The sequence below is a fragment of the Fistularia commersonii genome, chromosome 7 (assembly GCF_037954325.1).
Source record: "Fistularia commersonii isolate RoL2024-O1a breed Wild chromosome 7, RoL_Fcom_v1.0, whole genome shotgun sequence".
In the NCBI taxonomy this organism is placed as follows: domain Eukaryota; kingdom Metazoa; phylum Chordata; class Actinopteri; order Syngnathiformes; family Fistulariidae; genus Fistularia; species Fistularia commersonii.
The window spans coordinates 18,071,064-18,085,896 of NC_141290.1; the positions used below are offsets into that span (position 1 = coordinate 18,071,064).

Here is a 14,833-nt window from a genome sequence, read left to right on the forward strand (position 1 = left end):
AACGCCGCTGAGACTTAGCACATGTCTGCAGTTTCACATGCGATAACATAGTAAAAGACAAGACAAAAAAATTGGTGTTATATGACTTTTTGTGGGGAAAGACAATTTCGTTCGCGTGAAGTGTGAGGAAACGGGCGAGGAAGGAAGGATGGGAGGAATGGAAGAAGGAATAAAGGAAAAAAGAATAGCCCTGCCTGCCTCGTGCTGTGTTAATATGAGCTCATGTTTAAGAATCAAGGGGCATGTTGGGTGGGAGGGGGGATAGCGGCGGTAGTTTTCCATTATTGGTTCATGAACTCATGAATTTGTCACACTTTCATGTTAATTTTATAACTCATTATTATAACAATTCATGAATTCATTATCTACCCCGGTTTTTCTGCAGGGGACTTGTTAGCTGTAAATCACAGGTCTGCATGTAGAGACATCCTACCTTAGTCGGTCGTTTATATTGACAATTTCGAGATTTTGTTGAACCTAGTGACTGTTTATGAACTGTGGGAGAAAGATGGGGAACCTGGAGAACGTAGACACAGAAAGAACCCAGAAAGCTAATTGGAAAACTGTGGACTGTGTGTCTCCATAAATAAGATACTGAAGCCTCTTACAGTTAGGTGGAAAAATACTTTGTGCATGTGCAGTGTGGTTGTGTGTGTGTGTGTGTGTGTGTGTGTGTGAGAATGAGGGATGTTATTTACACACCAACCGACGACAGTTGTGAGCTATGTTGCAGTTACAAGTTACAGGGCCGCAGAAAGAATGGCCTGAAATACACAAAGCAATACATTAGTGAAATATTTAACGAGAAAAGCAAAAAGACAATCATTATTATCTCCCATCACTATTTTATGCAAAGAAAAATGAAAACATCATCAGCATCATTTAACATCTTTAGTTTGGATGCCGCTCCACGTGCTCGTGGGCATGCGTACAGGTAGAGGTGCAGGGTAGCGTGTGTCTACGTGTGTGTTCGTGCGTGTGCGTGAAGGGGGTGACGCGCCTGATCATCGAGACGGTGAAATGGTTGGATGAGAGCGGTGGAGGAGCTGAGGGAGGGGGAGTGGCAGTCGGCGAGCATGGGACTGCCACTTTAATGCTCCTTAATGATGCGTTCAAATGTAGTTGGTGACTATCACAATCTATGGTATCGATGGAAATTACGTTTAAAGAGTTATTGATAAGACAGAGCAGGGTTGTCAAGGTGGAATGTAGTCTTTTTTTTATGTTGTCATTATTATGTGTAAAAAAATTATTCATCCATTTTGTTTTATTTCTCACACCCAGCCCTGAAATGCAATGCTGAAAAATAGAAATAACTTTAAACAAAATATAAACAATAAGAAAACCACCCTGTCTCATTTATGTGATGACCATTTTAAAAAGGTATTTTATATGAAACCTTTAAGTCACTACAATATTAATCAAGTTGAATTTACCGTCTAATTAAATTAATACAACATTATTGATAGTGTAGCAAGTGACGAATGTTGGAGTTTATGTGAATGCTTATTTTCTTTGTGATTTTGGGGTTGCTGGTAATTTTGTTGGTGTGGTTTGGGGTGCAATGAATTCTGTTGCTTTTGTTTGTTTGTTTTTTTTTTTACTTGGAATTGAGCGGGATCAGTTAGTTGTTTGGCAGGCCTGTGTGACGTGGCTGCGGCCAACAACAGTTATTGCTCATTAAACAGACGTTTTACCGTCTCACGGGTGTTTCCCTGACTAAAACGCTAAAATAGTAGTAATCATGCAAATAGTACTAAAACTTTATTGGAACATGGGTAAAAAGGGTAAAATGTCCAGATAATGGCCAGATAAAAATACAGTTTTAGATTAATAGTTTAATGAAAGCTCGGTTATAAAACAAAACAAAACAAAACATAAAACGTTGAAAGTGAAATAAAATATCAAATATTTAAATATTAACCACATTTTCAATAAATCCGAATTCTGTATGTCCTGGGGAATTATTAGTACATGTACAGTGGGATATTAAATTTATTTCTACATGTAATTCTTGTAGCTGTTAAAATAGCTGTGGTCTATCTCGATTTTGTATTGTTTTTAACACATTCTAACATTACTGTATTTATTGTTCCACATCAGATCAGATGGGTATTTTATTGATCCCCAAGAGGAAAATTGCTTTTTGTTGAAAGCATATCTGTGCAATTACATCATATATTTTAAAGTAAATGAGAATTTCACCGATGCATTATTTAAAACACGTGTTCCAACTTTTTATTTCTTTCTTTTTCGATATAGACCGTGCACAAACAAAAAAGGAAACGTTGCTCCATCACACCACCGTTCGAGCGATTAATGCACAACGTTTAGATAAAACCGAGTTTTCCACAGGACCCTGAAGGCGCCAAGCTCACTGCTCTCCTGTTGCTTTGCGAGGAGGCAGGCCGGTGATTTTCCACTGCCGCCGATTTCTCCCGGTCCCCGTTTTAAGAGACAAAGGTCAGAAAGAGAGGCTTATAAATAGGGTAAAATATAGGCGAGCGCCGTGTGCAACCCTCATTCTCTCCCACGGACACGCCGCGACGCGGACAAGACGACACGGACAGGGGACCACGCGCAAAGGACATTAAAAGGACAAAATTAAATAGAGAATAAAGAGTCAACACGGCAGGTAAAGATGAGACGTGCACACCTTGGCAAAGCGCACCCGGATGGATGAATGCGATGCTTTTGCGTTGATATTTACTCGCATCGTTCTGAAATGTTGTTTTTTTTGAATGAATTTGTGGAAAAAAAAACAAAGATTGATTCTTTTTTTTTTTTTCTCTTTTTGGTAAAAACATCCCCTTTTGCCCGGTCGCTAGTTTATATGGTTTCATTTTATTTATTTATATATTGTATGAAAACGTGTGCGCGCTTATGTGCGTTTGTGTGTTTGGCGGCCCTGCTGATGGAGTTGGTCGGAGTCGTGCGCTCAGGAAGGATCACCGCCGGATTTTTCAGGCTGTTGAAATGCAACGAGAGCGTGGGTAGTGTGCGTGGATTCGGGCGTGCACGGGGGTTTGTTGGTGATGTTTTTTTTTTTTTTTGTGTGTGTGTGTGTGTGTGTGTGTGTGTGTAGGGGGGGGGGTGTTGTTAATGGTGGTGGAAATACAAATATCCATGGGTGCGCGCGTCAGGTGCAGCTCAGCGAATTTCTAATTTTCGTTGAATGCAGTTTGTTTGAAGGCCACGGAGCGTTTCAGAGTCCCCGGGTTGGGGAAAAGGAGAAGTGGGGCGCACAAAGGCGGAGATGCGCATCAGACGCACGTTGCCTGCCGAGCGGCGCTTCCTCCCTCCCGCTCCCCCCCCCCCCCCCCCCCCCCCCCGCCTCCTCCTCCCTCCTCACATCCGCTCTTCTCCTTTTCTCCTCTCCTGCACCCTCCATTCTCTTATACTTCCCCTTCTCTCATTTCTTTCCCTTATCCCCACTCTCCTCCTGCTCCCTCCTTTCTCCTCACTCGTCTTATTCCCTTCTCGCTCCACCTCTCCTCTCCTTCTTTTCTCCTGGCCCTCTCCTCCACGTCTCACTCCCTCTTTCTCTTTCTCCCCTCTTCTTCTCCCTCCCTTATTTCTTTATCATATCCTCTCCCTCTGTTATCAATCATGGGGTTTCTTTTCCCCCCCGGTTATACTTAGTGTTTGGTGTGAAGGCAAAGCGTTTTCATGCTGATTTTAATTCCATACACGTACAATAAGATGATGAGGATGTCACAAGCATAGGTGAACACGTCCTCTCTGTGTTTAATGCCATTTTATTACTACTAATATTTATGGTTTAAACACATCGTTTGATGTGTGCTACATTCAGTTCAGTTGAATGGCTCAAAGAAAAGGCAAAGAAATAAATCATGTTGGCCAGTATTTTCCTCTTGGCATGTGTTTCATTGCTACATCTGTAAAGATAGATAACTGGACTAGTCGTGCACCTTAAAACACAAGTTCTTATGTCTGCACTTTTTCGTTGTCAACATTTGTACAGAAAATGTTACACATAGATCCGAGTCTGATGTTTTACTTCCTTGAATCTCAACTTTAAAATGGATTAAAGCACATCAGCTAAAATGTTAAATTTGCGAGCTCCGTGGCTTCAGCTCCTAAGTTTAGCAGAGGCAGAATCAGAGCTGATTGCTGACAAACATTGGATCAACATTCATGTTTTTGAGATATTTTTTTCCACATCTCACTGCTAAATTTTGATCCAAAAAGTGGAGGGTGTCAAGAAATTAGCTGATATGGTCTGTGCTGATGAGAGTGATTATTCTGAGACCTCTTTTTTCCAAAGGGAAGTCTCTTGTTTCGCAGCCTCTTGTTTGTGAGACGCTAAAATAGTTTAAAGTATGAAATGCCACCGTCTCCTGACCCTGAGCTTAATCTAATCTCACCGCCGTCCAATGTAGATTGTGGAGCTGGTGTGTGACACTTTGTTGGTGCTGCGTGTTCGGCTGCGACTTGAACAAAAAGAGTATGTGGGTGTGTGTGTTTTTGTGCTTGACATGTCTGAACTTGGTAGGCTAAGGAAAGTGTCGTTCATCACCAAGCGACATGTCCATTATCTCAAATCACCATGCTGCACTTTAATATCAGCAACCCTCATCACGCCCTCATGACTACAGCACATGATGTTTTTTCCCTCAGATGTTAGTCCTTTTTTTTTTGCCTGCTATGTTTAAGATTTATCTAAATAAGTTTCAGCTACCACTTGTCGCCATCCAGCCTCTCTGGTATTAACAGATCCATTGTCAGCAAAACTCTACCCAAGCCAGACAAAATTCATGGATGTTGTACATTAATTTATAATTAAAAAATCAAACTCTTGCAGCTTTTTGCCCTTCAAAATCTAGAAATTGATACCTGTAAGATGGCAGCAGGTGTTTGGATTGATCACGGTTCACTGGGTGTGCTGTTACAGCTCACGGTTGATGCCTTGGTAGGGAATTTAACTTGTGAGCAGCTGCTGCTTCAAGTGCCAAGTCAAGTTAGTCTGTGAGAATCCTTACCAGAGATGACACACACTGCCTCAAATATCATCAAAACCACTCTGGAGGTGTGTTCACAGATAGATATATTTCCGACAAACAAACCAAACCAGGTGCGACATTTGTTAAAAGGACAAGTGGGATTCGCACACTTATATATATCATGTGTATACATATATATATAAAGTCCTACAGTGATAAACTGTATGTAATGACACCAGTCGTTTATGGCGCAAGCACTTCCGCCAAAACTTTTATAGAGGAGTCGACTTCAGTCCCCCATAGGATCTCGGGTGCTTACCTACACATTAACCAGCTTGGACGACTGACCTGGAAAAAATAGAAATAAAAATGACTAGATTTCACTGTCCTATAACCCGTTTATCTCCGAAGGTCTCCTTTAAAAGGGGTCAATGTCTTTCATTGAGGATGAAAGCAGCAAAGATGACGATCAGTTGCCAGTTCTCATGAAAGTTGCGGGTTTAATCCTATTAAAAGGAGTATGCAGCTTCATGCATTGTCAACTTGGTGGAGGTTAATCTTTCAGATGGGAGGACTAATAGCTTACCTGGCCGACGGGTAGCCTTGGACAGTCTGTTGAGCTTTGGTGGTGTGTCATAAATGTTTGGTTTTAATCAGTAATCCTTGGCAGATTCTTGGGACAATAGTGTGTGCAGAATTGGGAGTCTGACATCACCGATGAGAAAATCAGTCTTTGTTTGATCTGTTCTGTTTCATCTTGTCAGTCCCTGAGCGTACTGGACTAGGGTTTGTTCGAAATACTCTTAGGCAGACGCGGCAATATCACAAGTACATTCTGCTGCCACCTGCTGGTATAGGTGCGTTGATATTCTCCCCAGTGTATTTTTTTGGAGCTGACTGATAGCTGAAGTCCACACAAACGTGTTGAAGTACAACTTTTACAGCTGGGATGATCTGCCTTGGTTCATGCATTTATCCTTGCCTGGTCAGCCACTGGTCTTTACATAGACTGACAGCTACTGCTTTTCTGTTTTTAAATATCAGATAGATTATCAGTGAAGTAAAAACAGAGTTATACAGAAAGTTGAAAATCAAAAAAAAAAAAAACAGTTTTCTCCATGAAGCTTATGGTGCAATAAAGGTATGGCTACCTGAGACCCTCAGTTCGTGCTTGGAAAATCCACCTCGGAAAATTGTGTCACTTAATAGTCACCAATTTGACAGAGTTCCAGATTAGAAGCTCGGTTTTGTCCTTGTGCAGTTTAATGCCAACACTTGACGCTCCATTCGGGTTCGCAACACCTCTGGATTTCCTAGCTTTAGAGGTCAAAGTTCCTCCTGAAGCCAAGAGAAACCAAAGTATGTCAACTTGAGTATGGAAAGGAGAAGAAGACCTTCGGAGCAGAGGAACGATAAAGCCAGAAGTCACCAAGAAGGAACCCTAAGCATTACTGAATATAAGGAACCGCATAGTTTCATCACCTCACCATGTATGATGGCGTTACTCCACTACAGTTGGTTTCAGCAGTGAACTATAACGGTCAGACTTTCACAGAAGATGTTTGACTTTGTTACTGAGATATAGATCCAGTCAAGAGTTCCCAAAGATGGCTTTGCAGCCCTGTCAACAAGTGTAAAGCATTCTTAGTTTCAAAGACAACAAGACTCGAGAAATTACTCTGAAAAGAATGAGGATGATGGCGAATGGGGTTTCAGGATGACATAGAATGGGCAACGGAGAATGAGGAGGAGGGAAAAATGATAAACATCTTTGACTGAGTGACCTCACGATCACATTGTGATATGAAGATTGACATCTGGATCTGAAGAAAAAGGGTTGTAACACACCCCACTGGATGCCAAACATTGTAAACCCACTCCAAGAACAGAGAGATAAGGAAAAGCTGACCACTTGTGTTATAAGTCAATGGAATGTTAAAAACAAACTGAATAATCAAAACAAATGAGAAGCGACGCCAGAGAACCGTATGCTTGACAATGAAGAAGATTTTGAAGGGAAGCCCCCAGATGGATAGAGACACTGTTCTACCCTTGAGCATCCCAAAAGGGGGTGTGTCGTGAGTAAAACGCCCAAATTATCGTAACAGCATTGTTTCAAAATGGTTGAGTAAATAAAAAAATAAAATAAAAATCCTCTGTGTTCATTAATTGTTGCAGATCATTTGGCTACACTGATACATTCTTTGTCTCTGTGCCAAGGTTAACTCGCAAAAAAATGTTGGCAAATACGGCGGCTGATACTGAGTGGTCTTGAGCCGGAAAGTCCTGAACTAGGTGCATGAACAACACTAATCTACTAAGATCATTTCTTGTATTTCATAATAGATTTTATTGTGAAAAAAATACAAAAATATACATCATAATCGTTTCCACCAACACTAATCACTGCTTCATAAATACACTGATTTTGTTGTGCTAGCCGTCTGTGCTAACATTACGGTGTGATGCAGCATAGCTAAGGACAAGGTGAGGATTATATTAAGCGTTGAACTAATAAGGGATCTTCAATAGTGTCGTTTATGTTTTCAAAATTGCCAGTAAATTACCAAAAAACCCTTTGCTTCACTGAAACTGCACCGAATTAGCTGGTAGGCAATTAAAAGGAATATATCTACATATATATATATATATATATATATATATATATATATACATACATACATACATATGAATAATTTATTTACTAAAATAACCTATCAAGTGCTATTGACATTAACTGAGTATTTGGATTAAAAAAAAGGCATTCTGCAGTTTGCTGATGCTTCCTGTTGAGATATTGTAGCATCCAGGATGTGTTACTGTAAAATGCTAATTTCATTTTACAAGTAACAGATTGTGCAGTTTTTTTTCTCAGTTTTTGCTTGTGTTTGTCCCATACATTTGAAAATTATTGTCATTTCTGTCCCAGTATATGTTCTGTTTGCTCCTTGATTTTTTTTTTTTTTTTTTGTCAGCCTTGCCTCCAGGCTTCACTTACATTAGTTTCCGGTGGGTGTAACTGCTAATGTAGCACCCACCGGATCTTCGAACGGTAATACTTAATTGAATTATTCAAGATTGTCTCAACCCTGATATAAAAACAGACAGTAGAAAAGGTTAGATTAGATTCAACTTTATTGTCATTACACATGTAAGGATACAGAGTAACAAAATGCAGTTAGCATCTAATCAGAAGTGCAAAAAACTGAAGTGCATATGCACAAAATGTACAGTATAAAAACATTGTTTTTACAGCTAGTGCTAGTAGAAGTGGATAAGATATGAGCAGAATATGTACAGCTGGTGCAATTGTGATGGATAATTGTTATGTGGAGATTATGGACAAATATGTAGTCATTAGTGTGATTAACAGATGGCAGTATACGGATGGAGCTATAAATATACAGATGTCTTATGCAGTAACTCTACAGAAGGGATAATATAGAGATGTTATATGAACAATTATACAGATTATACAGAATTTACTTGATACTAATAGTGCACATGTACTGGGACTAAATGAAAGATGATAGAAAATGATTTTTATGGAATCATCAAGCTTCTAGAAAATGGCATCTAATGATAGTTGCGCTGATTAAAATCATTTCTGTCCTCGGACCATTCAACATCCGTCTAAGAAGAAAAAGAAACCGTTTCACTTATCTTGCACAATAGGAAACATTCTAGATTATGTAACACTTTCAAAATATTTTCCCCCACAAATGTAGATTTTTTTTGGCAGGAGTTGTTACATTATGATTAATAATGAAATCGAGGCTGCTGCGTTATCGGTTTATCATTCGTATCATATGATGTCGTCTTGCTGTGATTTATTTCTTGGTTGACTTGAAGCCTGGTGGGACTTCAGAAAATGACAGTCATAAAGACTCTCTCCTTGTGAAAGAAAAATTCTCAAAATCACCTGGATTATTACACAAGAAACCCCCCCTCAAAGTCATGGTCATGACCTCCTTCGGCCAGGTGGATTCTTTAGAACACATCAACCCTAATTTGCATGTATGCCTGTTTTTTTTTTTCTTTCTCTAGTTAGTAGCTTGAATTTGTTTGCGCTTGCAGAGATTAATCTAAAATGCAGGGACATGTGATTATGCATCTCGCTGTCATTTCAAGAAGTAAAAAAAAAAAGTTCTCATGCTGCCTTGGGAGATGTGGAGGAGAGTGTGCTGTCGCAGCCAAAATATTTACATATCTCACTTTCGCATCCTCCCCACATCTTTCAAAATTTGATAACAGGAAGTAGAAAGGGAGTGTGATGAGGAGTGAAAGTTAAGTGGAGCAGGGGAGAAGGAGGGGGGCTGGCAGAGGAGGGGAGGGGAGTTAATAGACAATGAGCCCAGTGGAAATGTACATGCTCTTAAAATAGTAAAGTGAGTTATGCAAGTGGTTAGGGAGTGAAGTAAATGTGTTGTTCGGCACTGCCTCTCTTCTGAAGTCACTGAAAGTCCAGTCTAAGCCTGCAGATTATTCTTCTATCCACACACACACACACACACACACACATATACAAACCTATCTCTTGACAATGAGTCCATGTGTCTTACAACGAGCTTTACATCATCCCGTGGTTAATTACAGTTCCCACCAACGTTCTGGCCCTCCAGAGATCGATTGGCCGGCAGCTGTGCAGTAACAACATTTCCTGCCAATACTCAACATTCTCTTCTATTGTCTTGATGATTTATAGCCCCTGACTCCTCCTGGGGACACATGAGACCTCGAAAAAGTTAACTGAAAAATTGAATGATTGGACGTCGCTTCATGGGACCTTGTGATTTACAGGCAACCGGTCCAGGCTAAACTCCACCTGTTAGAGCAATGTCAGCAGGGATTGGTGTCATCCCCTGCAACCCTGAATGGAGGATAAGCAATAGAGACAAAGAATGCATGAAGAAATTGCGCACCAACTTGCAGGGACGACATAAACCAAGATTTTTGAGTGTCACTGCCCAAATGAACAAAACAACAACAACAATAATCCTCTTCTTCTTTTATCTTCTTTCGGCTTTTCCCTTCAGGGGTCGCCACAGCTAATCAACTTTCTCCATCTAACCCTATTCTCTGTACCCTCCTCTCTCACGCCAACTACCTTCATATCCTCTCTCACTACGGCCATAAATCTTCTCCTTGGTCTTCCTCGAGACCTCTTGCCTGGTAGCTCCATTTCCATCATCCGTCTACCCATATATTCTCTATCTCTCCTCTGTACACGACCGAACCATCTCAGTCTGGCTCCTCTGACCTTCTCTCTGAAACGTCTGACATGTGCTGCTCCTCTGATAGACTCATTCCTGATACTATCCATCCTGGTCACTCTCAGAGAACCTCAACATCTTCATCTGTGAACAACAATTACAACAATCATAATAACAATTATAGTAATGATAATGATCATGATCATAATAAGACACTTATTTAAAGAATTAAGACCTTGGCGCCACACCAGTTGCAGTCAGGTAAGAGCTGGATATATAACAATAAAATCCATTGTAGGAGCAGGAAACCCGTGTATGCATGTGCAAACACAAAAGGGGAGAGTTTTCAGTTTCCTCATAATGTTATAAATTAACAGGGTGTGTGTTTGTGTGTGTCTGTGGGATTATTAACTCATCTGAGGGAACTATAGACAAATTGAGAGGTGGATGGTTGACACATATGCCTGGAGAGGCATGCAGATAAGTGTGTGTTTTAGAATAGATAGGTGCCAGTATAATATATTTTTTGCATATAATTGCATGTCTTCCCCCTTTTTTTATGTTCCACGATTCTTATGTTGTTTCCTGGTTTGGGTAGATATGTTAAAGAAAAAAGGGAAGAGTCGCATCCTTCCAATTACACACATTCCCTTTGGTTATGACGATAGATTCTAGTTCTGTGGTGTTTTTTTTACAGCACAGTTCTCATTTGGACGACAATGAATTGGTGAAAAAAAAGCTTTTCGGAGATTCATCTAATTTTTAGCTGCATGTTGGGCGCTTCGGTGAATTGATGGTAGAGGCAGAGGGAGAGAGGTGAAGGATGAAGCAGCCCAACAGATTGAAAAAACAAAACCAAACAAAGTTTTCCACAGTGACAGTTGCCTGCTGACTATGACTGTCCTTCTGAATGCTTTTATTCCAGGCGGGTGGAAATTCACAGCCTGGGTCCATGACATTAGATGCCAGGTCTATCAAAGCGTCACAGGAAAGAAAGAAAAGGGGGGGAAAAGTTGACAGGTTGACGATAGAATTCTTTATTTAATCTTCTTTTTCAATTTTAATCTGGGCTTGAAAGCCAAGCAGCCTACATCTTTTTCCCCCTTGTTTATATTTAAAAAAGGGGCATTTTTAATCAATGTGTCATGTGCTAAATGAAGCATTTACTTTCTGGGTTTTCTGTCAGATTGGATTTTTTTGTTTTGTTTATTTCCAAAATTTTCCGCACTTAACTGACACTTTTTGCCGCTGATCATCTTTATTCTACTAATGTTTGCAGCTATTTCATTCATTTATCTGGTCAGGCCTCCGTCATTAAGGTTTTCAGTCTGTAAAAAAAGTACATATTCCTGCAATTAACCAATTTTTAATGAGGGTATAAAGAAGGGGCTGTATTAAATATTCTCATAAAAGGATTTTCATGTAATTTTAATTCTGTGTTCAAGAGGAAGAACCTGTTACCTCCTCAGAATCATCATTTGGCATTACTTGGTTACACTTGCTGCATCACTTGCACCAGATGGTTACAGGCCAGGTTCAAACCACTAGGAGGTATTTCGTTCAGGACCTTGAACAAAAACAAAATGTTTGAATAGCTTGATTATATCCCTGGGTCAAGTTTAGCATCCTGATCCTCTGATATCACCTTAGGCAGTGACTGGGTACTTTCCATGTAATCGAAGACCAGATTGGGTGTCACTTGCGAACATGCCCGTTTGATTTGTGGCGAGGCTCTGACGTGATACTCTGGAGGCGATGAACCCAAACTCTACATGTGATTAACAGGAGGCTCGTTCCTGTCCCAATACTGTCCAACTTTGATGCTCAGACTGATGAAGATGCCAGATTCAATCTTGGAAGTAGTTCATGTAATGACGTAATGCTCAGCTTAAGGGATACTTTGGAGTTTTTTGTAAGTTAGTCCCATGTGTCCGAGTTTTAACATTTTATCTGAAAATGCTTGTCTTTACGGTATTTCGGCAGTACTTTGTTTATTTTAAGTCATTGTTGCATAAGACAAATCAACTATTTATTTTCACTTAGTTGGATGTTAAATAGCAAGCCACTATAATTGCAAAGTTGACATCAGTTCTGTTACTTAAATACTATTGCTACAGTTCAAGCTTACATTGTCTATTTTGTCAGATGTAGGAGATGGGGTAAAATTTGACATTATTTGATTTTTACAAATGGTCTCACCTTGTAGTTCTTATCAGCAGACGTGGTGGTGGGATTCACCATCCCAGTGCTGAAATTCTGAATCTTCAATCTGTGATTTGGCTGGTGGGTTTTATTAGCTTAGCAGAGCTCCAGGCTGGCTTTGCATACCTGTTCCAAGCCATCGTTCAAAGTAGGTTCGCATCCCCCTCGCCTCACAGAAACGAGAGCAGCATCAACTCTCCACAGTCAACTGCTGCCAGCAGAACAAATAAGGGAGATTTTTTCTTTTTCTGCTTCCAGCTTCTTCATCTAGTAGTATCCCAAATCTAAGGAAGCGTCCACTCTGAGTCTACAGCCTTTATATTCTCGTCCAAATTCAGGCTTACGGCTGCGTGAACTGGAAGCCTTTCAAGTTTTTGTATCAAAGTAGTTGTTAGGTTTTGTTTTTTCTTTGAAAGAACAATTTAATAGTTTGGCATCCCCTTTGTGTTTATGTGTTGAATAAACACATTGAATAATATCCAAAGGGATTCCGCTCGTCGGTTGCCGAACGCTCGTAAATCTCAGTTTTCCGTGTCCTCTCGGTCGGTCCACTAGCTCCTCTGGCGGCTGGCCAGTCCTCATCTCCTGATTCTATTCCCATCTGAAAACGGCAATTAATTATATCAAGGGGTTTGTGTGCCGCTGTACAAACTAAATGTCTTTGTTTTTTTTTTTGTTTCAGAATGGCTCAAAAAGAGAAACTTCAGTGCCTGAAGGACTTCCACAAGGACACGCTGAAGCCGTCTCCTGGTAAGAGTCCCGGCACCCGGCCTGAAGACGAGGCGGAGGGCAAACACCCCCAGCGGGAGAAGTGGGCCAGCAAGCTGGACTTTGTTCTGTCCGTGGCCGGCGGTTTTGTTGGTTTAGGGAACGTCTGGCGTTTCCCGTACCTCTGCTACAAGAACGGTGGAGGTAAGGCAAATATTTAACGATTTTTTTTTTTCATCCACTTACCAACCGTTCTTAAAACGTCACCCCTCTTTCTTAGGTGCATTTCTCATCCCCTACTTCATTTTCCTGTTTGGCGGGGGTCTGCCGGTCTTCTTCCTGGAGGTCGCCCTTGGCCAGTTCACCTCTGAGGGTGGCATCACCTGCTGGGGGAAATTGTGCCCCATATTTACTGGTACGAATCCACTTGCAGCAACGGGAGTACATACACTTAATAGAATTTGATAACAATAAAGTAGAAAAATGATAAAGTAGACAAGGTTTTACAAAATAGGACATGGAAACCGCTACAGTCAGCATGTCTCAGGCAGAGAAGATCCTCTTACAAGTATTAAGCTTGACTTATTCTAGTCCTTTTAAGCCAGGTAGAGACACATTATAATAACAAATAAAAAAAATCGTACATTCAGTTCCAAAGGTTTCCCTTTAAAGCCCCAAAAAAACATACGTATATACATTCAATAAAAACTTCTCTCCGTGAGCAGGTACATCGTGTGCTTCTGGTGGTTCCTTCCTTCCTTGTGAGTTTTGTTGTTGGTCATTTCAATTTCATTCGTATTTTTAACCGGGAACTCAAAACCAGACCATAATTCAAGGGTTAACTTTGTACAGGCTCTCCCTTTGCCCCCTCAAAGCGACAAGCTCAGTCCTCAACGCTCCTTCCTGCCCCCCCCCCCAAAAAAAAAGCCTCTGCTGTTTCTTCACAGAGGAACGGCTGTGCAACACGCAGGCTGAGTCACAGCAGATTCGACTCTCCTCCAATTGCACCGCCCGAGACTTCACCCTGCAACTGTTACCAGGCAACCCAGCATGCTCTGCTACACGAACACACTGAGGCCTCTATTCGCCTTCAAATCTCCTCACAGATGAGACGGCCTTCCCTTAAGAGGAGCGCATTTTGGAAAAATACTCCCGATTTCATAGTTACATCCTCACACCCATTTTTATTCCAGACTCACTTATTTTTCCTCACTTCTCTTAACCCCTCCTCCTCATCTCACCTCCCCCTTCTCCACTCCCTCGCCACTAGCTGAATAAGGTTAATGTATTCATAGTCTACGTCTCCCCTGACTTGGTATTTTTCCATCTCTTTTTTTTTTTCCCTCCCTCCCTGTTATATATTTCACTCGCAGTTAAACCCTTTAGAAAACATTGTTCACCCTGACGTCGTTTCTAATGATGGCAACTGTTGTTTTCGTCAGCACGATTTAATTATTTACCTTAGCTCCCTTTTTTTTTTTTTTTTTTTTACACACACACACTCGAACGAGACGATGCACAGAGTGCCCCGAATCACACGTTGTCATGGCAACAAGGCGGCAACACAGCACAGAGAGAAAGAGGGAGGGGGGGGAGGAAGTCAGAAAGAGGAAGAAAAGGAGCAGGGATCTGATAAATGAAGAGATGGGCTGATAAAGATGTGATGACGGGGGGTGGGGGGGGGAATTGAGACGGAGGAGAAGGTGTTGTGGCGTCGGGGGTGTTATAGGAGAGCGAAGGGAGGGG

The 14,833-nt window shown here is 41.0% G+C and overlaps 1 protein-coding gene across 1 annotated transcript in view; it reads left to right on the top strand.

Moving 5' to 3' along the window:
- Positions 1–2,389: 2,389 nt before the first annotated feature.
- Positions 2,390–14,833, top strand: part of LOC147232973 (sodium- and chloride-dependent taurine transporter-like) — a 29,371-nt gene continuing 16,927 nt past the window's right edge. The window contains exons 1-3 of the mRNA XM_086150156.1: positions 2,390–2,635; positions 13,062–13,291; positions 13,368–13,502. Coding sequence (XP_086006282.1) covers positions 13,063–13,291; positions 13,368–13,502 — 364 coding nt within the window. The 5' untranslated portion in view covers positions 2,390–2,635; position 13,062. The remainder of the gene's footprint in view (positions 2,636–13,061; positions 13,292–13,367; positions 13,503–14,833) is intronic.